At 32.3% G+C, this 23737-nt stretch overlaps 3 protein-coding genes across 6 annotated transcripts; 2 read left to right on the forward strand and 1 right to left on the reverse strand.

The window, feature by feature from the left end:
- Window positions 1-293: 293 nt before the first annotated feature.
- LOC112521284 (serine/threonine-protein kinase PCRK1-like) lies at window positions 294-5083 on the forward strand. Of its 3 annotated transcripts, XM_025130048.1 has the most exons (6): window positions 294-368; window positions 522-584; window positions 1296-1772; window positions 1981-2247; window positions 2341-2463; window positions 4446-5081. In XM_025130048.1, exons 3-6 carry the CDS (start codon window positions 1404-1406, stop codon window positions 4824-4826), a joined length of 1140 nt encoding a protein of 379 aa, XP_024985816.1. In that variant the 5' UTR covers window positions 294-368; window positions 522-584; window positions 1296-1403; the 3' UTR covers window positions 4827-5081. The 3 variants fall into 3 exon arrangements, with proteins under 3 accessions (XP_024985816.1, XP_024985817.1, XP_024985815.1); XM_025130049.1 differs by having other exon boundaries at window positions 522-1772; window positions 4446-5083; XM_025130047.1 differs by lacking the exon at window positions 294-368 and having other exon boundaries at window positions 392-584; window positions 4446-5080.
- Window positions 5084-7421: 2338 nt separating this feature from the next.
- Window positions 7422-10123, forward strand: LOC112521283 (serine/threonine-protein kinase PCRK1-like). Of its 2 annotated transcripts, XM_025130046.1 has the most exons (7): window positions 7422-7515; window positions 7606-7683; window positions 7999-8095; window positions 8216-8401; window positions 8523-8783; window positions 8866-8988; window positions 9070-10123. In XM_025130046.1, the coding sequence occupies exons 3-7, from the start codon at window positions 8024-8026 to the stop codon at window positions 9643-9645; spliced, it is 1218 nt and encodes a 405-aa protein (XP_024985814.1). In that variant the 5' UTR covers window positions 7422-7515; window positions 7606-7683; window positions 7999-8023; the 3' UTR covers window positions 9646-10123. The 2 variants fall into 2 exon arrangements, with proteins under 2 accessions (XP_024985814.1, XP_024985813.1); XM_025130045.1 differs by having other exon boundaries at window positions 7999-8401.
- A 10432-nt stretch (window positions 10124-20555) lies between these two features.
- LOC112521020 (transcription factor TCP20-like) lies at window positions 20556-21125 on the reverse strand. Its single transcript, XM_025129647.1, has one exon. It carries the CDS (start codon window positions 21123-21125, stop codon window positions 20556-20558), a length of 570 nt encoding a protein of 189 aa, XP_024985415.1.
- Window positions 21126-23737: the final 2612 nt, after the last annotated feature.

The following is a 23737-nucleotide window of genomic DNA, read 5'->3' on the forward strand; positions in this document are numbered from 1 at the left end:
GTTATATTTTATGCATAATCATATGTAAATCAGATACCTAAATGCTTACGTTCGAATTATATTCCTTTTGTTTTAACATGGATCATACATATTTGTAACTTGTATATCTAAAAAAACATGTGATGTAATACATTGATTTTTTTTCTTCTAGAAAAGGGTAATTTAATAAGATGGTTATTTATGGTTATTTGATGTAATAAAGTATAAATAGGTACACGGCCCACGAAGGAACTAAGAATTTTCCAATTATGGGCTGTGCCGTTTTCTTGATGAAAAGTCGGTGGAAGATGCGATGCGATGCGATGCGATTGCGAATCCCGTGTCGTCAAAATATAACATACCCAAACCCTTCATATCAGCTTTCCCTAGTAATTCCTACTGCTATCTTTTGGCTTTGTTCTATTGTAGAAATAACTATCTTGTCTGAAAGATCAATAAAGTATTCTTTATTTATATATCAGCTTTGAATTTCGTCAATCTTTTTACATTTTCGTTTACTTCCGTTTGGATTTTGGGAGTAGACTTTCTTTGCAGTCTCTCTCTTGTGGGGTGTCCTGAAGATCATGGCTCTTCTGGGTTGAATGGTGCGTTTTCTCCACCTCTTGAGCTTCCAATTATGAAACAGACCTTCGTTTTTGAATTCAAATGTAGGGTTTTGTAGAATTCTTCGATTTAAATCCGTTTTAGTTCCTTATGATGAGTATGTTTTGTCTTTATTCTGTGCTTCATAGATGTTGGGTATGATTGGGTCAGATTCCTTTTAGCGATTTGATCCGTGTTACAGTTTTAGGGTTTGCTCATTCGATTGATTGATCGATTGTTGTTATTAGCATCAATTAGTTGGATTTTGCGAACTCTTCTTGTTATAGAGAGATTTTCAATTGACGACAAGTTTGGAAACAATTCTAAAGCTAAAATTTCATTTCTGTTGGGGGAAAATGTGTTTGATTAATTGGATTCGCATATTTTGTTTCTTTTGGGAGCTTTTCAATCAAGTTCCATTTGCGAATGCATTTTGACAGATGAAACTCGTTTTCATTTTGGGGAACAACTGTCTGGTCCTTCCCATTTCGGTCGGTAGAATTTATATACCAAACCTTCACAAATTTGAGTAGATCACGTCATAATACAACTCTAGAGTTATAGTCTAGTAAAGCTTCTGATTTTATAGAACTTGATTCCATCAAAAGCTACTAATTTCTGGTTTTCATTAAATGGGCATTTTGAGACATGAATCATTGATGTCCTTGATTGCCCCTTTGTAATTGATGACCTTTGTGGTAACTATATTACAGCCAAATCTGCAACGAGTATTGTAGATATGGATAGATAATCAACAAGAATCGAGGGAGGGTGTTTGTGTTTTTAAGTATCCTTCTCTCATGCTGCTGAAGGGTTGAACAATGGTCTTCTACAGCCGATGTTTTTCTATGCTATATTTATTACAACCTGATACAAGTGCCCGAGCAAACACTTCAGTTGATACCTTTCAGACCGCTAATTCAACTTTTGAGTTGAGAGGACGTGGGTCGACATCCAATCCTCAGAACGGCTCACATACGAGTCAAGAGTGCACAAGGAGGTCGGTTATCCCGAACTCTCTTAGAGAATTCAAACTTTCTGAGCTTAAAGAAGCCACTAAAGATTTCAATGAGTCTTGCAAGATCGGGGAGGGTGGATTTGGGAAAGTACATAAGGGCTCGGTCAAGAGCTTAGAAGATCCGTTTAAGGATATTGATGTGGCTGTGAAGCGAGGTAACAGAGGACAAAAGGCAAGTCTTTTGTAAACATTCCTTATAAATAAATATTTCAAGTTGTTGTGGCTTGATTATGGTTCAAAAAGTTTGTGCCAGAAAATTTGCAAAATTTGACCTTTCAAGTGTAGTTGTCGGATATTAGCTAAATGTCCAAAATACCCTTTTGCATATTCAGGTTGAAGTTATCTCGCCATCTTAAATAGAAGCTTATCTATGGTGACAGGGATACAGGCAATGGGAGACAGAAGTGAATGTTCTAGGGGATGTTAAGCTTCAACATCCAAACCTTGTGAAGCTAATTGGCTACTGTAATGAAGATCATGAGAATGAAAGCAACTGGCTTTTGGTGTATGAATATATGCCCAATGGAAGCGTAGATGATCATTTATCCGCTAAGTCAACTACACCACTCTCGTGGGTCAGGAGGCTAAAGATAGCGCGAGATGCCGCTACTGGTTTGGCATACCTACACGAGGGAATGGACAAGCAGGTGTTGAAATAATACCCTTGTCAAGTTTTCTGATGTTCGCTTTAATTCTATACTATAATAACATGATCTAACTTGCCGTTTAATCCCCTGCAGATCATCTTTAGAGATTTCAAACCACCCAATATTCTTCTAGACCGCGAATGGAATGCCAAGCTTTCGGACTTTGGATTTGCTAGGAATGGTCCTCAAGACGGATGGACACATGTCTCAACAGCGGTATGCGTACTTGAATTTCATCTATTTGCAATGCATCAGTGTTAATAAACAATATATATAGAGAGATTTCAAATTCAAACCCTTTAATTAGTAGAAACCATACAAACCAATGAAATGAGATACTTATGGAAATGATGAGAGTTTTTTTATTATGATTTGGATACTTATGGAAGGTTCATGCATTATGATTAACGCTTTAGATCATGAAACAATCTAGATATATATAAATCTAGATATAGTGTAGACTAGATGTATGGTTTAGATTGGTTTGTTTGGATTGTACTAATTATAGGGTTTGTATTTGAAACTCCCATCTCTCTCTCTCTATATATATATACATATATATATATATATATATATACACGGTTGGGTTCAGTGGGAAATGATAAAAAATGGAAAATCGAAGAACACCTTAATAACCATTCAATATATGCACATGTGCGTAAAAGTAATTTGCCTGGTATGTTCATGTGCATAAAATGCACATATACATAGAAACTCAAGAACACTTTCAATCACTCGAGAGACGGTATAATTACAAGAAAGAATGTTTTATTACATAAGATGTTATTTTTTATCATCAAAAGAAGATTGCTGGAAGAATAGAGATCCAGTCTTTCATTCGCAACAAGGTAGCCATCTGGAGAACAAGTAGACATCTGTGGCCTAAAACTACACGAGTGGATAGATTTACGAGAATCTGTTGCAAATGCATTTCCTCCCGCATTAAGACAGTAGGGGTCTGGAATCTCACCCTCAAACCTTTGAAATTGTAATGAGTTTGATGGTAATATGGTGGTATCTATAACTTTGCTCCAATTATAAACCCCAAGGGACTGGCCTAGTGGTCAATTCCCTGGACCTTGTGTCAAGTGTGGCATATGGTCTGAGGTTTGATTCTCAATAGGTGCCACCAGTTTTTTGAGTGCTATGCCTATTGACCTGAAGGCTTGAGTGGCTTGAGCGTTGCTTGGTTTATGTGGAGGGGGCCATTAACGCCGTGGATTAGTTGGCTGAAGGTGCTAGATACCACGATTACAAGAAAAAAAAATAACACATTTATACCCGATTCTATCCAATCTAATCCTTGCAATTGACGAATGGATTTCACAATTAACTACTGCTTGTAATCTAGGTTGTATGCATATTATGAATCTTTAGGCTGTATTTTTGACTCAGAACATAAGTAAACAAAATGTACAACACACACATCGGGAGAAAAATGATATTATTCTAGAATAATCTCAAAAGGTTACAAAAAAGAAGTCCTCTAAAACACATTTGGTACAAGGACCAAATTGTACGGGCGAGAGTGAGGTATGCGAGTCAATGGATTGTCGAAGGTTTTTGGGTTTTAATTTGACATGGGTAGTTCAGTAAATTACCTTTGCCTCATTTCCCTGATTGTTGTTCCACCTATTTTGGTGGGACAAAAAAGATTGCACTTGTCTAATGTCACGTTTGATGCGTGGACAGATTCTAAAAGACTGTCGTGTTCCACTTACCAAACACACCCTTGTAGGATGGGTCTATTTTTGCTAGGTTTGGTCAAAGATTTGACCAAAAAACTAGACTAAAACTGTGACTTGATGGTAGGACCTGTGACTCCTATAAGATCTGAAGTTTTGGCGTATTTGGTTTGGCCCGTTTTCCATAATGATTCGAAAAGAGTTTCATTTAACGTGAAATTATTCTCATGCGTTTCTGTGCTTCCATTTTTCCTTGCATGATTTCAAACTTTTTTTGGTAACTGTGGTGTCCGCGCGAGCTTGCCCACACCTTGACTATTCTTATGGACCCTGAAGATAACAGCTAGGAAAGTACCGACCCATAGGGAGGAGCCCAAAGACCTAGCCTTTATTTGTCCATATTTAGATCTTGCATATTCAACCAAGTCTTATATATGGATTTCTTTCCTATAGAATCTAAAATACTCGTTTGTTGTTCTTACTATTCTTGTAATGTGATGAACATATATTTAGGTAGTAGGAACAAAGGGATATGCAGCTCCAGAATATGTCCAAACTGGTCGTATGACATCCAAGATCGACGTATGGAGCTACGGTATCTTTCTCGAGGAGCTAATCACAGGTCAACGACCGGTTGCCCAAAACAATCCCGAGAAAAACCCTCAATTCTTGAGGTGGGTTTGCTGCTACGCAGGTGACGGAAATTCAAAGCTAAGCATCGACCCAAGGCTTGAAAATTATTCTGAGAAATCGATGGAAAAGGTAATTTTCATTGCCAAAATGTGCTTAGCCAAGGAACCAAAGTCGAGGCCAACGATGAGTGTGGTCCTGAAAATGGTGAACGAAGCCATTGCATTGGAGGATCAGCAACTTCAGGATGCCAGCAAATCTTGACGAGGACGACTCAGGTATACCTTTATATAAATGATCCCGAAAGAGTTATATTTCAAAGACTCCGGTATGTTGTTTTTTCCCGCTATGTCGTGTCGACTATTTTTTTATCGTGTATATATAGAAATGGAATGTTGGTAGACATGTTTTGCCAATTTGGATAAAGATTATGAATTGAGTTAAGTTTGAATTGTTATTAACTATCAAGAGTCAAACCATAGATCTAAAGTTTGACTTTATATCTTAATTTCAATTAAAACTGCTCAAAGATTGGTTTCCCGTTGTTTAATTTATATTAAATCCTACAAACCGCTTTGTTTTGTTTTGTTTTGCTTGGATTAAGAAACACATGGTTTCTTACCTATTTGCAAAATATTACAAAAAGACCGTAAAAATTTAGCCATTTATTTAATATTCGATAATCCAACGTTTTCCCATTTTGTTTGATATAAAATATATATTAATATTAAAGAATTAAAAATTAATGAGTATAGTAAGTTGGACATAAAAAAAGGAATGATAATATCCATTAATTTCCTAGAAAATACCAAGAAGAAGGGGGACAAGCAATAAAGCCCTGAGTCGCTTAGTTGACCTGCTTTTGTATTGTATTGTATTAATTTGTTAGAAATGGAATTCAAAGGTAAGAAAACGACTTCGATCTTATCCCTATTTGCTACATTCTCAAATTGAATTCAAAATATACAGGTTTATTTTTTATATAAAATTAATCTATAATTTACTAAATATCTAAAATGCTCTAAATTTTAATAAAACCTTATAATATTTTTTATTAAAAACAAAATAAAATTGAAGTCTTGAAGAGTAGTGATATTTTGAGCTACCCATTCCGTAGTTGGCTTTGGTTGACTTGACCTGACCCTACTCCCAAATTTCATGTTTCTTTCCAAACCCTTTTCACACTATTGTATTGTTTCTTGATTAAAAAGAAGAGTAGATTTCGCTTTTCATTACCAACGTTTGATGAATATCGTCACTGAATTTTGAAAATTCAAATTTGGTTGTTTACGTTTATCAACTTATAGCGTTCTTCTTACTAATGGCTGTTAAAGCTTTTTGTAAAATCCAAGAGTATTTTGATAAATGTATTCTTTTCTTTATTTTTTATTAAATATTAAAAAATATATATTGAATTTAATGTATATATACACACAACCTATTGTGTATGTATATGTATATATTGAAGTGATTGAAAAGATGGATTAATGTCTAAGGGATGGGAACGGAGCCAGGATATCAATTTCCATCCCCATTTCCGGTCCCAATCTTTCATTCCGTCCCCATCTTTATTTCTGTCAAAAAAATATGAAGACATCCTCATCCGTGTTTTCAAACAGGAATGTGTATTTCCAATGGGGAATTGGAGATTTTTTCCCCGTTAATGTAAGATATTGTAAATTAAATGTGTTAAACACCATACTCGATCAATAATGGTCTATGTTCAAAACTCACATATTTCAAAATTTGCTTTTATAAAGTATCAAATATTCATATATGAATAAGATCACATCACATACTTAATTGTTTGATTTTGACTTTCAAAGTATTTTTATATAAAAAAATAAGATAACTCAGAAAAAATGTATATAAAATAAATGTCAAAATACTATTTTTAAATCTAAATATAGTAAAATCTAATTCTTTATAAATAATATATTTAATATATATAATATACTTAATATTCAGAAACAAGACGAAGCGGGAATCACGTTACCCACAGAGGAAGAGACTAAATCGGTTGTTCATCGTCGTAGGACTCCGCCGTCCCAACACACCCCTTGTTCCCGTCAAGGCCATATTTCCCCCAACTTAAAAAACGTGATGCATATCTGAATGGTTGGATCTCAAAAGTAGATGCAGGAGTGGACGTGGGTATTTTTGTTTGATTTAGGTCGTATATTTAAGTTTGATTTAGCTTCAGACTGTGTTTTTTTGTTCAGGCTTACGTATCTTCATCATATCCTTACCTATTTTTAAAAAAAAATTGTAATGGAAAAATCAAGAAAAAGGTAAAATTGATCAAAGTATCCTCATTTAAATTAGATTTAACAAAGAAAATTAACAGCTGTTAGACTGAGAGACGAAAAAGGTTGTAAAATGACAAACATGAAGGATCAAATCCGAGTTTTGTAAAGGATATATATTGAAATTGATATACATTAGGGATTAAAAAAAGCCTATTTTTTAGCTTTATAATATCCATAAAAGCTTGTACGGAGAGAATTCCAAATTCTGCTTAGTTATGCATGAGCAGGAGGATGACCTACAAAATCTATGAACAAATAGTATTTAAACTATACTTTTGTCATGTCTAAATTAACGAATAAATAGTTACGAGTCTTGAAATATAATATATATATATATATATATATATATATATATATATATTGGTTGTTTGGTGTATTCATGAAGTAATTGCAAGTCATTTTGTATACTGGATATTGAAAAGTAAATGTTAAGTAGTTCAATATTTTGGCCTCTTTAATCCCTTTGCTTGTTTTGACTTCTCTTCATTTCCAGCTACCATTTTCATACTACTCTCTCTCTCTCTCTCTCTCTCTCTCTCTCTCTCATCTCCTTCTCTTGCTCTTTAAGTTTCTTTTTTCCAAAGATTTTGATTCGAGGACACTTGTGAGAAGATGATCATCTTTGGAAGCTTGAGCTGATTCGGGTGTGTGTTTTTCTTCAATTTCTGACATAATTTTGGGACTTGTTATCGTTTCTGATGTTAAATTCTTGATTATGTGGTGTTATTTTGCAGATATTATTCCACTTTCTGATAACATACTTCTGGGGTGCTCATCTTTTGCAATTCCATTGAATTTTGATCTGATTCCAGGTGAGTTTCTTCTGTTCTGTAACATAATTTCTCATCGCTTGATTCTTGCTTCTTCAATTTCTGTATAAAATTTAAGTTTTTATGATGGTAGATTATGCTAATTAAATTCTTGATGATAATATGTTGTTATTCTTCAATCATTACTATCTTGAAATCTTTCCGAAAAGGGAAAGTTTTAAAAGCAAATCCAATCCATTTCATGTAGCCAATTGTTTATCACACCCACAAGATGAATTGAACCTGCCCCTGTTTACCCCTCTGTACAGTATATACTCTAAACTTGACAAATGCTGACTATAATCTATTTTTTTACAGCTGAAACAACAAATCTTGGGAGGCTATGAGGTGTTTTCAATTCTCTTACTGTGAAAAGAAGGACGAAGGGACAAAAACTCCAACAAAATCACTATCAGTTCAGTCTTTTACTTCTATATTTACAGATCGACGATCATGGACAGGATTCAATTCTCAAATTATGTCTGATGCTAGCACAGAGTCGGTTGGACGCCCTAATCTTCCTAGTTTTTCACAGAGACCATCTAATCTTAGAGTCTTCACTTTTGCTGAGCTCAAGTCAGCCACCAATGGCTTTAGCCGCTCTGCAAAGATCGGAGAGGGCGGGTTCGGGTGCGTCTTCATGGGCTCAATCAAGTCCCCTCAAGATCCATCTCAAAAGCTTCATGTGGCTGTCAAGCAACTTGGCAGCCGCGGCTTACAGGCAAGCTTCTCTCTCCATAGGTTTGGGTTTCAGCCCTTTTCATAAAAATGTTTGCCGTGACACCTGTGAAGAGACCCTTATATTTTATTATGGATCTCTGTTTAAACTTTTGGTCGAACAGGGGCACAAGGAGTGGGTGACAGAGGTTAATGTTCTTGGGGTGGTTGAGCATCCAAATCTAGTCAAGTTAGTCGGCCACTGTGCAGAAGATGATGAAAGAGGCATCCAACGGCTTCTGGTTTATGAATATATGCCTAACGGAAGTGTTGAAGATCACTTATCGGCTAGGACCAAGGCACCACTTTCGTGGACCATGAGACTTAAAGTGGCTCAAGACGCCGCTCGTGGCTTGGCATACCTACATGAGGAAATGGGCTTTCAGGTATTTTAATATTTTTATCTCGAATAATATTTTTACGATTATATATATATATTCTCTTGACTAATAACTTTTCCATCTGTAGATCATCTTTAGAGACTTCAAATCTTCCAACATCCTTCTAGATGGTCGATGGAATGCCAAGCTTTCTGATTTTGGATTGGCTAGGTTAGGTCCTCAAGAAGGACTAACCCATGTCTCCACCGCGGTCTGTACCTACATTTGATACTGTTTTTTAGAGTTTTCGTATCACCTTCATGTCACACTATATGACATGTTATATGATCAGGTTGTAGGAACCATGGGATACGCGGCGCCAGAGTACATCCAAACAGGACGTCTGAGATCCCAGAGTGACGTTTGGAGCTACGGTGTCTTTTTGTATGAACTCATCACGGGTAGGCGCCCATTGGACCGTAACCGTCCCAAGAACGAGCAGAAGCTTCTAGAATGGGTGAAACCCTACCTCGACTCGAGAAAATTTCGGCTAATAGTAGATTCAAGGCTACAAGGCAAGTACCCACTCAAAACAGCACAGAAGTTGTCCATCATAGCCAACAAGTGCTTGTGTAAGAACCCAAAATCAAGGCCAAAGATGAGTGAGGTCCTTGAAATGGTTAACCAACTGATTGGGGTTGGATCAGAAGGAACCAGTCCTAGACCACCACCAATGGGTCCAGTCCTAGTGGCTCGTTCGGTTAAGCCCATTGAGCCTGAGAAAGTTTTCGTAGGGTCTGCTGAGGAGAAAAAGACATCTGACTCTGAGGACATGCCAAGTAAAGGGAAGAGAAGGTTCATTGCTATCAAATTTGGAGACTCGGTTTGGCTTTCGCGAATATGGCCTTCGAAGCTCTTGAAAACTTGATGATTTGAAGGATTAAAGTATATATCATAGAGGTAGCCAAGGCATGCCATGGAGCATGTTGGCAAATGACATTTCTACCCCTGTCGTCTATGAATCACTTGCTGCAGGAAAGATGTCGACGGGGTGAGAGGTGAAGGGCTATATAGTAATTGTACTACTGTTGGAGTAAGTGAGAATGGTAAGGTGAAAAAAGTTTTCTACATAGAATCATTTACAAACATGATAAATTGTATAAATTTACGAATCAGTTTTCATATATGAAAGATATGTGAAAATGCAGTATTTATACTGCACATGAAAACTGATTTATAAGTTTATATAAATTATTGGGTTTGTAAAAGAAGATACTATACGCTAAGTATGTGTGTGTGTATATATACGTGGGGAAATTTGGGGAGCAACCGACAATGATTGGAAAGTTATTGTGTTTTTTGTTGAATATTTGATATTTATTGAATATGTTATTTGTTTGCGAATATTACAACGAGTGTGAAGTCAATGCAATTAAAGTTGTACATGAATACTGAAATACATCTCATCTTGCATTTCAGGCTCATTAATCATATAATTAAAAATAGTCTAAATGGTAAAAGAAATAAACTTCAAACTAAATTCGGAGTATAAGTTGTGATGTGTCCAACTTATTTATTAATATTGTCAATTGTTATAATGAATCAAACTCAAAGTCCAAAAATACTACATAAATAATAAATTATTATATATATAGGGGCTTAATCAAATGAGAACTAATTAGTTTGTGGTAACTGTGAGGTCCAATCTCAACTACAAATCAACGGATAAATTAGGAAATTAATAATTATGATAGTTTGAGTTAAAAATTTTATGATTTGATATAGGGTACCAGAGAAATCTTGATTTGAATCGTCATTTTTTTTTTTTTATAATTAGATGACATATTAGGTATTTTTTAAAAACCTCTCTCTCCTCTGAACATTTATAATCATAAAATTACCACGAGACTTCTCAATAATCACTAAATCGTCACCGTGCAACTTTAAACCATCAGATCATTAGTTTATAAAGTTGATCAATGAACATAAATTGGTCTTACAGGTCTCACGAAAAATCTTTGGTCTCACGTGAACACAACCATATATATATATATATATAGGGGTCGATTCAAGCGAGAACTGATTAGTTGGTGGTAACTGTGAAATCCAATCTCAACCACAAATCAACGGATAAATTAGAAAATTAATAATTATGGTCGTTTGAGTTAAAATTATAATTAGAGGACATTTTAGGTATTTTTAAAAAACTCTTCTCTCCTCTCTCCGAGCTCCAATCTTCGGCCTCCGGTGAACATTAATTCGGCAAGTACCAAGTAATCACAAAAATATACAATGTGATACTCATTGTGATATACTCTGATACCATTGTGATACCAACTCAAACCTTAAAAACAAAGATACACAATGTGATACCCATTGTAATACACAATGTGATACCATTGTGATACCGATTTCACCGGAGGTCGGAGATTGGAGGTCGGAGAGATGAGAGAGGAGAGAAAAGTTTTTTTTTTAAAAATACCTAATATGTCCTCTAATTATAATTTTAACTCAAACTACCATAATTATTAATTTTTTAATTTATCCGTTGATTTGTGGTTGAGATTGGACCTCACAGTTACCACAAACTAATCAATTCTCATTTGATTAGGCCCATATATATATATATATATATATATATAATAAAGATCAAAATGGAATGAGTTATTACGATAAAATAAAATAAAAAGTTTTTGTCGATTAATATGTTGAGAAAACCTGTTTTCATTTTGTTGAGTTCCATTAAATTGGAAAAAAAAATTGTTTTTCTTTGTTCTATCATGAAACGAAATTAAAATTATAATATAATTTATTTTTCGTCAACGACATGGTTCGCGTTCTTGATTATTTAAAATTTTAATCAAATTAATTTCTAGTTTAAGCAAGACCCTTTGGAGTTAATCCTTATAAGCTACAAGACATAAAAATAGACCAATAACTTATTGAAGTTTGTTCGGTCTAAAAACTGATGGATTATCTTTTATATAAAGGACTCTAAAATTATCTGTTTTAAACATGATTAATAGACACTAAAGATTATACCTTGAAGAATGAACGACTAAAGTGTTTTCCTAAAAACTAGAAAGCAGCGATTTCAAGTCTTAACGGATTCCAAAATGCACACACACTTCCTTATTTCTCGGGTAATTTGGGGGCGGGGGGCGAAATCTGACTAAAGGAAGATAGCACACCATAAAGAGATAAAAATAAAATTAAGACTTTAGCAAGTGGGCGTTAATGACAAGTAACAAAAAGAAAACAAAAGGAAAATTTTGTTTACTCATGCAATGTAAATGAATGACAATTTTGAATTTTCTTATAATTTGAGAATGAAAAACAAATGCAATTTTTCACTAAAAAAATCCAAGATTTATGGCGTATTTTGTGCTATTTACAGAACTCAACGTTTATCATGTGTTTGAATATGTTTATCAATTGGTTTTTTATTAGTTTATTGAGGTCAAACATAGAGCTTTAAGAAATTGGGTATATTTATTAGGAAGTTATATTGGGAGACCTTAAAAACATAGGTAAATACAAGAAGATGCAATATATATTGCAAATCGGGAATAGAAAATTAATGCAAATTCTTATGTAAAAAATCCAAAACTTATTTTTGATTAAAATAAAAATTACAAGTGGTGGTTGAATATGTGTTGCTAATTTGAAAACCCGATAAAAAAAATACCCATTTTTGATTAAAATAATAATTACAAGAAGTGGTTGAACATATTTTGTTAATTTGAAAATCTAGTTAAAAATATATATATATATATATATATATATATATATATATATATATAAATATATTTGAATAAAAAAATTACAAATGGTGGTTGAATTAATAAACATGTGATTAAATAAAAAAGACTTGGGATTATATGATGCAAAGACTCTTCTTTTCACATACATATAATTGAATCATTAGAATATAACATTGTGAAGGTAAATCTTCGGTGTCTTTTTGTAAAGTTTTTTTTTTGTATCTTCACAATATTTCCCTGGAAAGATCGACTGTTATTGTGTGACCTTAATTTTTATTTCTAATTTAAATATTTTAAATCTAAATGAAAATATGATTTATTTTGATTTTAATGATGAAATATTATTTATGAGTAAAATAATGGTAGCTTAATACTTATTTTATGCTTCGATGTGTCCATCTGTTAATTAATAAATTATTAATTAGTTTATTAAAGTTTAAATAATTTTAAGAAATTAAAATTATATAACTAGGGGGCGTTTAGTTCGTATAATAAAATTCGATGGAATTGGAATTCATCAAATGAATTTGACTTTGAGGAATGAAATACAATATGATGGAATTTGACCATGTTTTTTTATTGCGTTTGGTTGGATGAAATTGGAATAGAATTCTTAACAGAATTGGATTTTTTTTTTGTTTCGTTCATGGAATTCAACGAGAAAATTACATAGATGACATTCAAGAAAATCCTTTTTAGGATGGAAAGAACGAGAGAGAGAGAGAGAGAGAGAGAGAGAGAGAGAGAGAGAGAGAGAGAGAATACCAGATTGAGTAGAGTGAATGAGACCGAGCAGTTTTGAATAGGGATGACAAAAAAAAACGAAACCGATGGTGAAAACCGAAAATCAAAACTTTCGGGCTGGGTTTGGGGACATCTTATCGGGGACGGGGCGGGGATTGGGGACAAATTCGGGGATTTTAACGGGGACGGTGATCATCGGCCCGGCCCAGCTCGGTCTGATATGTGTATATATATTAATTTTAATTTATATACATACATATATATATATATATATATATATATATATAATATCATTAAAAGAAAATAGTAACATTAAAATTTAAAAAACTTTTATCCACTTTACTTCAATAACCCAAATAAGGCTCACGAAAAAGTATAGTTTATTTGTCTAATTATGAAATCGTGATTTTAGTTTATGATGTTTGAAGTTCTGTTTAGTTTTATATTGTTTGTTTGTAATTGGTTCGATTATGTTTGAGACATTTAAACTTAATTTACTTTTAGTTGTGAAAATTAACATATTGTAATTTTTTTAGATCTGTGTCGGGTTTCGATTTCGGTTATAACCAACGGTGAACGGGAAAAATAGAATTTTTACCTTAACGGGTTCCCCAACGAGAATCGGGGAAACCGCGGGGACCCGATGGGGATCTCCGATAAGATCTCCGATGGGGATCGAGGGGTCATGGGGACGGGTTGAGTTATCGGTTTCGGGGACGGGGATACCAATAACCGGACCGAACCTGGCTCGTTGCCATTCTTAGTTTTAAACGAGATCGAGCATTGCAGAGCAGAGCAAATCGAGATACAACGTCGATGAATTTGGATGAGGGCTAAGGAATTTGTCGGATTAGAATTTGAAATTATGCGGTGAAATTATGAAATCAATGACTTAAAGAATTTATTGGAATTGGAATGATTACTTCACATCTATTACATGAACTAAATATAGTATTTAAAATTTAATCAAAGATTTAGACATTCTAATTTATTTCAATTCTACCAAATTCTGTAAACCAAACATCCTTATATTATGAGAAATTAATATTAGCACTTTTACAACTTTTTATGATAAAATAATAATAACCGACATATTATGTTATTCCTGGTCCGACGATATCTTGAGAAAGATAAGAGTGACAACACGTGTCTTAATCAGATACAATTATATCCATAAATATTATAACGTTAAGGATCCCTTTAAAACTTGACGCGTGGAATTTTGATATTGTACATCGGGATGAGTTATTGGGTTCCCATCGATATTTATTTCCCGATAAACCACCACGTTAAGACAACGACTAGTCAAATGACGATAATACCCTCTCACCGCCTCCATATCCACGCTATAGGTATAAAGTATAAAGCTTTTTCCTAACAAGACCAACAAAAATATACACGTCAAAGAAAGAAGATGCATAGACCAGGATACCACCATCCACCACCGCCACCACCACCCCACCACCACCATCCCCACCCTCCTCCTCCTATTCACCATCACCACCCTCCACCACCGCCTCCTGTTCATCATCACCACCACCCTCCACCACCGCCACCTCCTTTTCATCACCACCATCCACCACCTCCTCCAATCCATCATCACCACCCACCTCCTCCTCCTCCGATTCACCACCATCCTCCACCACCACCGCCACCACATCCACACCACCACCACCGTTTTTGAAGGATGTAATATTAGGCAGCAGCTGGAGGTACTTATATATGGTTTGTAACATGTATGTCTCCCACGAGGGATTTAAATAAGGTTTGAATTTTATGGTGATCCAATTCATAATATATTTCATTTTATTTGTCGGCGTTGCTAATTTTCGATTTCCCAAGACATGTAATATGTATAGAAATAGTTTCAAGTTATGATCATGTAACACTATATATAATATAAAAAGATGAAAAACTTTTGAAGTTGTGCGTTCTGAGTACTACTACTCGTTCTTCTAAATGAGAGCGACTTTTGAAAGTTGCGTTTCTTTTGGGTTGTTTTTAATCTTATCCATAAACGCTTCTCATTAATTTATAATTCATTAACTGTTTAACTATGTTGTAATCGTTGATCTCGTCTATAAATATATGACTCGAATCTAGCAAACATATATAGATCTCAAATTTACAAACCTTCAACTTGGAAGTGAACAGTTGGATATTTTATCCTTGCATCATCCATTAAAAACATCATTTTCTAACAGAAAGCAATAAAAAAAGAAAAAGAATATAAATTAAAAGAAAAAATTTAAGAAAAGATGTTACAGATTTAAGATATTTTTAACTTTATCCTCACATGAATTATATTTCGTACAATAATTTATCTTGTACATTTTGATGTATTTTATTATTGTTGATTTAATTAAAACTGATTTAAATATAAAGCTCTCTTTGAAATCTTCTCACCATAACTACTTTTTTTTAATCATCAGAACCTAATGTATTTTTTATATTCATTAGATATATAAACAACTTAAATAACCTTCCTTTCAAATGATTTTTAAGAAATAAAGGTTAAAGTAAATTATGAATATGGTTTTTTTGGTATTTAATTTGTTTTATTTATGATCTTTTGACATAAAATAAATCTGTTAATTTAAATTAATCGATACCATTTTGGACTTTTTGTCATTTTCCTAAAAAAGGTAAAACAATATTTTACATATATAAAAAAAATATCAAAATAAATAAAACAGATATTTTATAATTTAGTTTGTTTAATTAAAAATTAATTTTATTAAATACGATCTAATTTTATTGTTTGTCTGGGTATGGAACTTGGTTGTAACCAATCTCACCATTATAAGATATGGTTTGTCTAAATTAAAATTTTAATCACATTAAAACAATAAAATTATGTCTTTTAACCTGTTGCAATAAAATTAAATATTATTTAATATAATTAATTTTTTAATTTTAACAAATTAAATCATAAAATAATATTTTATTTTATCCATCTTCATATCCTTATATATGTGTGTATAAAGTTATTGTTTTTTTTAGAAAAATAGATAAAAATATTAAAATAATTTTTGATTTAACTGAGAGGATGTTTGGTCATTTGTTTCTCTTTTAATAGTTCAATTAAGATGTAGTATTTGAATCATTAAGATGTGAATCTTGTTTGGTAAAAGTAAGTTTGCTTCTTAATGATTTAAAAACCCTCTAAATAATTTTGTATCATGAGACTGCCTTAAGCATTCATCATCATAATTTCATTGTAAACAATTACCGAATATTTATATTTTATTTTATATTATATCATGAGAATTTCTTAATTATTCTGACAACTTAATTATTTTGCATCAAAATATTCAACAACTATCAAACAACCTTCGAATTAACAAAAAAATTAAGCAGTATTCGTCTAAAAAATATAACCAAAATAAATTAAATAATTACAGGAACCAAATCCGTAATAAATGTACCATAGAAACTCTAGACAGACAAAATATCAAAAGAGAGGGACGAAATCTATAATTCATCTCTTCCATCTTGTCATTTTTGAAAAAAGTCCCTAGCTTTCACACATTTACCATAAATGGCCCTTCAACTTTCATTTATTTGATTTTTCTTACAAAAGTTTTTTCAACTTATCAATTATCTTCTATTCTTCTTATATCATGTTTCGTCTTTACTTATTCGACCTAGTGTAAGTGGTAACGTAGGAGAGCCATGATAACCAGTACAAGTAATATATCTGTCATCGCATATCAAAATCCAAATTTAAACATATATCAATTATAACAATAGCATGTATTCAGATATTAACCTATTGGAAGACTATAAATGATTTATTTGATACTAATTGATTTTTTTATACATAAATATTGTTTCATTTACTAAGCATAAATATATTGGTCCAGTTACATAAAGAATATACCATTTTAAAAAAAATTAAAATTATAAAATTAGAACACGTATTTTAAACCATTAAATATGAATCAATTATGTCTTGTAAAAAATAATAGACCAGACGAAGATTGACCATCGAGTACAAAGACAGATGGGAGCTTTGACTACAACACCAACTCGTCAAGCTAGCAAGGATGAAAGTTAACCTTCGTAAGCCGACAGTGTCAAGTGGAAGGGTCGTCAGTTAACGAATGAAAGTTAATCGAGGGACACCATACTGATTTTTTTTCCTGTCTTTTTGTTATTTCATAACGTATATATAAACACATCTTTCAGTAATCTTTTCCTCTTACACATCGTTCACTATAGTCGATAAGATAAAATATGTTCAAAATCAAATAGTGAATCAGTTAGTTGTATCTAATCTTTACTTTCATTTAACATACGTGAATTAGTATTTTTGAAAAGTTCCAAACCCACCAATCACAATCATATCCCCATGAATCTTGAAAATTAGTGTTAAATTTCAAGAATATCTAGCATTTAGTTCTATCTATAAGGGATACAATGCCATATTTGAGTTTCTCCTTAAATTGTACTCTCTTCATTAGATCCTGTCATAGGCATAAATTATTGTTGATATAAATACTTTGTGTATATTTGATTCAATTTACAACCCGTAAGCGATGTAACTTATGTGTTTTTTTCCGTAGAACATGCATGGTCAATATGCATTTATAGTATAACTGTCAGGACATAAATAACTTTTAGAGCTATACAATAGGTAAACAAGAATGGAAAGTGAGTTTTATAAACACCTGCAAATATCCTCAATAAGGCCTTCCGGTTTCTTACAGTGGTTTTAGATCAATCTATCGAAAAAGTTGATTCAGATATCTTTGCGTCTGTTGGTAATAACAACTGAATTGTCAATGACGGCATGATTATTTTACCTTTAAGGAAAGTTAAGACCCTACTTTCATTTTTGTTCATGGTGCCTCTCAATTTCGTTGCAATGCGGACTCTAGTTAATTTTGTCAATTAATTGGTTTGATTATAGACTAAAAATTGGTTCATGATTTTAGTTGAAATACATGATAATATGATGACATAAAGTAATATTGCAATCCTGATGTATTTACATCAAACACGATAATGCAATCGTATAGTAATCCCGATGATTTTTCATCAATAGTGTAATCTTACGATTTTGTAAATCTTTTATTTGAAGTTTATTGTTGTCATAGTATACATAGGTGTGCTCATAAAAAAACGTTGTGCACCTCATTAAAAATCACGTGTACGGATATGGTTCAACTTAAATTTTACGAGAATATATAAACGGTACAATCACAAATCAAATACAAATTATTAATTTAGAGAGAATATTTTGAACTCCAGCGAAAGCTAAAAACTCGTGTTTCATGGGGGATTTCATGTGAACCCACGAGAGGGAAGGATATTTAGAGTCGGGTCTGTTCAAAAAGACTGCAAATTAAGCGATGGAAATGAGATTTGTGATGTTGATTATTCACAAGTATTCATGTGTATATTCACATGTGTTACTAATCAAACATTTAAAATGTAGATTTAAACATCATTTAACATACGTCTTATTCACATGATATATACTTGTAAAATACTTTGAATTTTTTAAAAAAAATGTTTTTTTATTTTCTTCGTAATTTGGAGGAATATGAGATTAAATTGTTTTTAAATTGATCGATAAACTACACGTATATATGTTTTCGTACGAAAATTTAAAGAAATTATGTATCTTAAATTGGCTTGTAGACATGTCGATCATTAAGCTTCATTATATATAACTAGAAGAATATTCGTGTAATGCAGCGAAAATAATCCTCAATTTAATGTTTAATTTTATTCTTTATCTCTATCGATATAATACGATTTTATATGGTTTTGAAAAAACAATAATGTTTTTTATTTTTGAATAAAATATAAATTTGAAGATAACTTAAAAAATTTGAAAAAAACAAAATCGATATTAGTATCAAATTAACTATTTAATAGCCCTCATTTTTTTGGTGCATCTTCTTTAATTCAAAGTTTTATTATAATTTAATTTAGATTTAATAACAAAGTAATTTATTTTTAATTTAATAATATAATTTTTTATAAAGATAATAATTAAACATTTTGTTAGAACTCAATAATTATCTTAATTATATTTTAGATTTTCTAAATCTAAAATAGATGTTTATCTTGTATTTGATTATGTTTATCTGCTGTTAGTTACACGAATTTAAAAACAGAGCTTTAATAAGTTGTACTTACACAAAATTACTTGTAATCTTGAATTTTAAGTAATATACATCAATAAACAATACTTCATGCATAAAAAATAGTTTTTAAGTGTTTTTATCAAATACTTTATAATATAGTATATATTATATATATCTCGATTTCAACAAGCTTATATATGAATTTCAAAATACATTATGCGATTTTATCATCAAGAAAAATAAATAAATTCGATTTCAATATGTTACCAATTAAGCATATACTTCTTTTTTCTGTATCATTAAAAACCTGTATCATTTTTCTATACAATCACATTAAAATTGCTAATTTTTTCATAAAAACCCTCCATGCTAAACTTAAATATTTATTTATTTATCATTATGATTATAAGGTTGGATTTCCGTGAAAAGCAAAAGTTAAGGTGAGAAGTATAAAAAAAGATCGCCACCCTTAAATATATATTAGGATGAGATGTACCAGATCAATCCCCCTATCAAGCACGATTAATGAGTAGGTTTGAGATTAAATTAAGGTGATCAAGGGTCCAGATCCCTTCTTATACTTCTCACCTTAACTCTCTTTCTCATACGATCCTCCACCTATGATGACAAATATTTGATAATATGTATATGAGAGCAGATTCAAACAAGAACGCTAACTATTTAAAAAAATCAAGAAAAAAATCATTAAGGTACGAAATCATATATATGATTCACGTATAACCAACTATTTTCTTAAGTTTCCTCTTGCCTTTAATTTCAAGACATAATTATAAATATAATATACAAATTATTTTTCACATGTCACACCTTAATAAAAAACCATGACTTCTAATTCTTGATGCACGGACATATAGTTATATCACGACTTACACCATTTAGAATCTTGAATATACAAAAAAAATGTATATATATGATCGAATTAGCCCATGTTCTATACTTGGTTAATTATAAATAATTAAGAAAGCATCAAATTAACACTTGAAATAACACATATAAGCATTGACGAGAATTGCCTGAACAAAAATAAATAAAAACTTCAATTACGAATAATAGAAGCTATCACACCACCTTCCATCGCCACCCAAAACAGTAAAAAAAAAAAAAAAACAAGAAAAGGAATATAAGTTCTTATTGCCACCCCAGCTTACCACTTCCTAGACACACCACCACCATCACCACAACAACAACAACACAAAGATCATCATCTCTCACTCGTTATCCCCAGTAGATGATTCACCATGATCAGTATCATAATCATTCCCCGCTAGCGGAGCACTGATAACCAACGGTCCACCACGACGAACGTTGGAATGGCCGGCAGAGGAGGATCTCATGATTGGCATCGTACCAGTTCCAGTGGCGGAGATAATGGCTGGTTCAGATTGCTTAAGAAGCCATTTTACGGCCTCCCCTTCGTCTTCCAATCTCAACTCTTCTTTCAGCTGCACAATTCGGGCTGCAAACAGCTTCGGCACTGCAAGATTTGTCGTTTCAGTTTGAGAATATTCCGGTGCTAAAGCACGCACGGGGGTTAGTTGATATGGAACTAAGTCAGGTGTCATATATGGGGATGGTAACCAATAAGGACCAAAATTGGTGATACGTTTTTGAGCTTCATGGGTCGGTAGTGATCTGCGAGCCATATTACGAGGGCGGACATTGCGACCCATATGCGGAGGAGGTGGTGGTGGTGGTTGATGAGCATTGGGAAGAGCAGGAGGCCATCGATGAGTTCCTGATTCACCGGTGGATGTATTGTTGGAAGAAGATCGGTTCATTTTGTGAGAATAGAAGAAGATGGAGTTTGTGTTTCTTGAGGGTTGTAAGGTGGGGGTTATATACTGAGGTTGTGAAGGAGGAGGAGGTGTGTTTCATCATACAACCCTTCAAAGTTAGGGCATGAAGTATCATGTGTTGTCTTTCTTTTGAAATGATGTTAATTTCTATAACTCATACACCTCATGTTTTTCCTTTTATATATATATATATATATATATATATGGGAGCGTTCAAATAAAAATCACTTAATTTGTAAAAACCGTAAAAACCTTATTCAATCAATCATAATTTTTTATTTTGTTCATTTTTTTGTAATTATGAGAGGTTGATTAACCATTTTTATTGTAAAGGGCGTTAATCATAGATATTATCATCTTCATTATTTTAATTTTAGAGAAATACATGAAACAGTTTCATTAAATATTATATGAAATAATTTCATAACCATATATGAAACAAATTCATCAAAAAAGTATTATATGAAACAATTTCACAAGATTAAACAATAAAATCGACGTATAAAGATGATTTATACGGTTTTTACAAATAAGAGTGATTTTCATTTGAATTATATCATCACTATAGAAACAAATTCAAACCAAGATATCAAAATAAAAACATTAAAATATTGTTTAAATGTGTGTCAAGAATGTTGACTCTAAATAAAAATATAATGTATATTTTTATTTTATATATACTCCTTTTATGAAATTACTATAAATGTGAAAAGTGTTACTAGATTTTCCATAAATAAAAGTTACTTTTTTAACAATCGAGCGTTACAACACTTTTTAAATTAATTGCATTCATTTTGGTTTATAATATTTTATTTTATCATTCATTATTTACAGATATTCATAATTTTCAGTAGTTACACAAAATATTTCAATATGAATCTTTATGTCTTTTAAGGTCTTTATAATTGTGTATTCCATTGCCTTATGATGATTTCTAGCTTCTGAATTTGTTTGAAAATAAGATAATTGATTTTTTTTGAAACCGTAGATTTTCGAGTCAGTTTATACGCACCAATTAACCCATCAGACGACTAGGAATGACATGAAATTATCGTAAGTGAACCTCCATGGTTACAAAAGTTTTGACAGCTAATTGATTTTATTTGCTATATTTCTTCTACAGAAAATTGATTAAAATTTATTAAATATCCCAAAATAAACAATAGAATTACCTTTTTGACTATCTTGGTAACATATCAAATGAATTTCTATCATTAATCTATTTTATCATCAATTATCTGTCTTCTAAATATTAGATATTAACAACAAAAGAACATAGAATCTTTTGTTGATGGTTTTGTTGTAATTAATTAAAGACCAAAATTTTATTTCAGGTTAAACCGAAGAAAATGAAAATTCATTCTCATTTTCATTTTTCATTTCCTGTCATTTTTATTTTCAGACTCATTTCTATTCTTCTGCCTGAACCAAACACGCTCTAGCTCTCAACATATTTTAAAGAGGTCTAAATTAACTAAAATAATAATAAATAAATAAATAAAAACACTGTCAAACTTGGCAAACGACAAAGATCTGACCAACCAGAGAAAATGTACAAATCTTATGTTGTTTAATTTATACATGTTTGCGTCCATTCTCCTTTAGCTCATATACGTTTATAGCCGGTATATTCATTAATGTGTGGAGTTAAAGTAAAAAATAAAAGGTATCCATTTTGAATACGTTGGGTTACTTTGGCAAAGTAATAAATAATATACACACACATACACACGCTGATAAATGGGCGTGTCTGGAACGACAAAAAGATTGGTTCAATATGTTAAGCAGAAACTGAGCACAAGTGTTACGAATGTAGTGGAAGTAATTAGAGTGTGTAGGAATGGAAGCGAACATGTGACGTGTAAGCCTACGACAATTAAGTGAGCTTCGCATACTCTTACTTACATGCATAAATGTTATGTGTTGTAGAGTGTGAGCGTTTTCCATTTTAGTGCATTATACAAACTACAGAGTTTGATAATGTTTCATTGTGTGGGCGAGAACTATGATTTCAATGATGGTGTGTGCCAGGGACGACAATACCAAATGGATGTAAACCCTTTAAGCGAGAACCAACTTTGTCGAGTCAACATTGAGCAACGAGATTCAATATTATATTGCATGAGTCATTCTGTGAGTTTATTATGCGAGTACACAAATGTATTGATTGTGGGATGTAGTACTTAAATGTATAATGTCTTAATATGAGAAGGTTTCTAACCCTATGTTAATGTGAGAAGATTTATTATCCTACGTTATGTCATGGTAAATATAGTTGTTGGATTCTGGACTCACCAGACTATTTAGCTGACTCATATCATGCATATCGGAAACAAGAATTTCGAACCGGATTAGGACAAAGGACAAGTCTAGCTATAGTTATATGCTAGCAGCTTATTTAAATTCTTATTTTTGTGGTATGAATCGCATTACGTACGTTGTGCTAGTAGACTTGAGGGCTATTGGAGCATGCAGTTGTATTTACCAATTAAGGCATTAAGTGAGATGTTATACTACTTACGTTGAGTAAGTTATATCAGTTATCTTGTGAGTGGAACAAGATGCCATATTTCTCTCAAGTGGATCAAGGGGTG

The sequence above is a fragment of the Cynara cardunculus genome, assembly GCF_001531365.2.
Source record: "Cynara cardunculus var. scolymus isolate 2C chromosome LG 11, CcrdV1, whole genome shotgun sequence".
NCBI classification, from domain to species: domain Eukaryota; kingdom Viridiplantae; phylum Streptophyta; class Magnoliopsida; order Asterales; family Asteraceae; genus Cynara; species Cynara cardunculus.

Coding starts and splice junctions, on each gene's coding strand:
- LOC112521020 (XM_025129647.1), bottom strand. CDS start 21,125: ATGAACCGATCTTCTTCCAACAATACATCCACCGGTGAATCAGGAACT.
- LOC112521284 (XM_025130049.1), top strand. CDS start 1,404: ATGGTCTTCTACAGCCGATGTTTTTCTATGCTATATTTATTACAACCT. Junction 2,248..2,340: donor ACGAGGGAATGGACAAGCAG/GTGTTGAAATAA, acceptor AATCCCCTGCAG/ATCATCTTTAGAGATTTCAA. Junction 2,464..4,445: donor GGACACATGTCTCAACAGCG/GTATGCGTACTT, acceptor ACATATATTTAG/GTAGTAGGAACAAAGGGATA.
- LOC112521283 (XM_025130045.1), top strand. CDS start 8,024: ATGAGGTGTTTTCAATTCTCTTACTGTGAAAAGAAGGACGAAGGGACA. Junction 8,402..8,522: donor TTGGCAGCCGCGGCTTACAG/GCAAGCTTCTCT, acceptor TTGGTCGAACAG/GGGCACAAGGAGTGGGTGAC. Junction 8,784..8,865: donor ATGAGGAAATGGGCTTTCAG/GTATTTTAATAT, acceptor TTCCATCTGTAG/ATCATCTTTAGAGACTTCAA.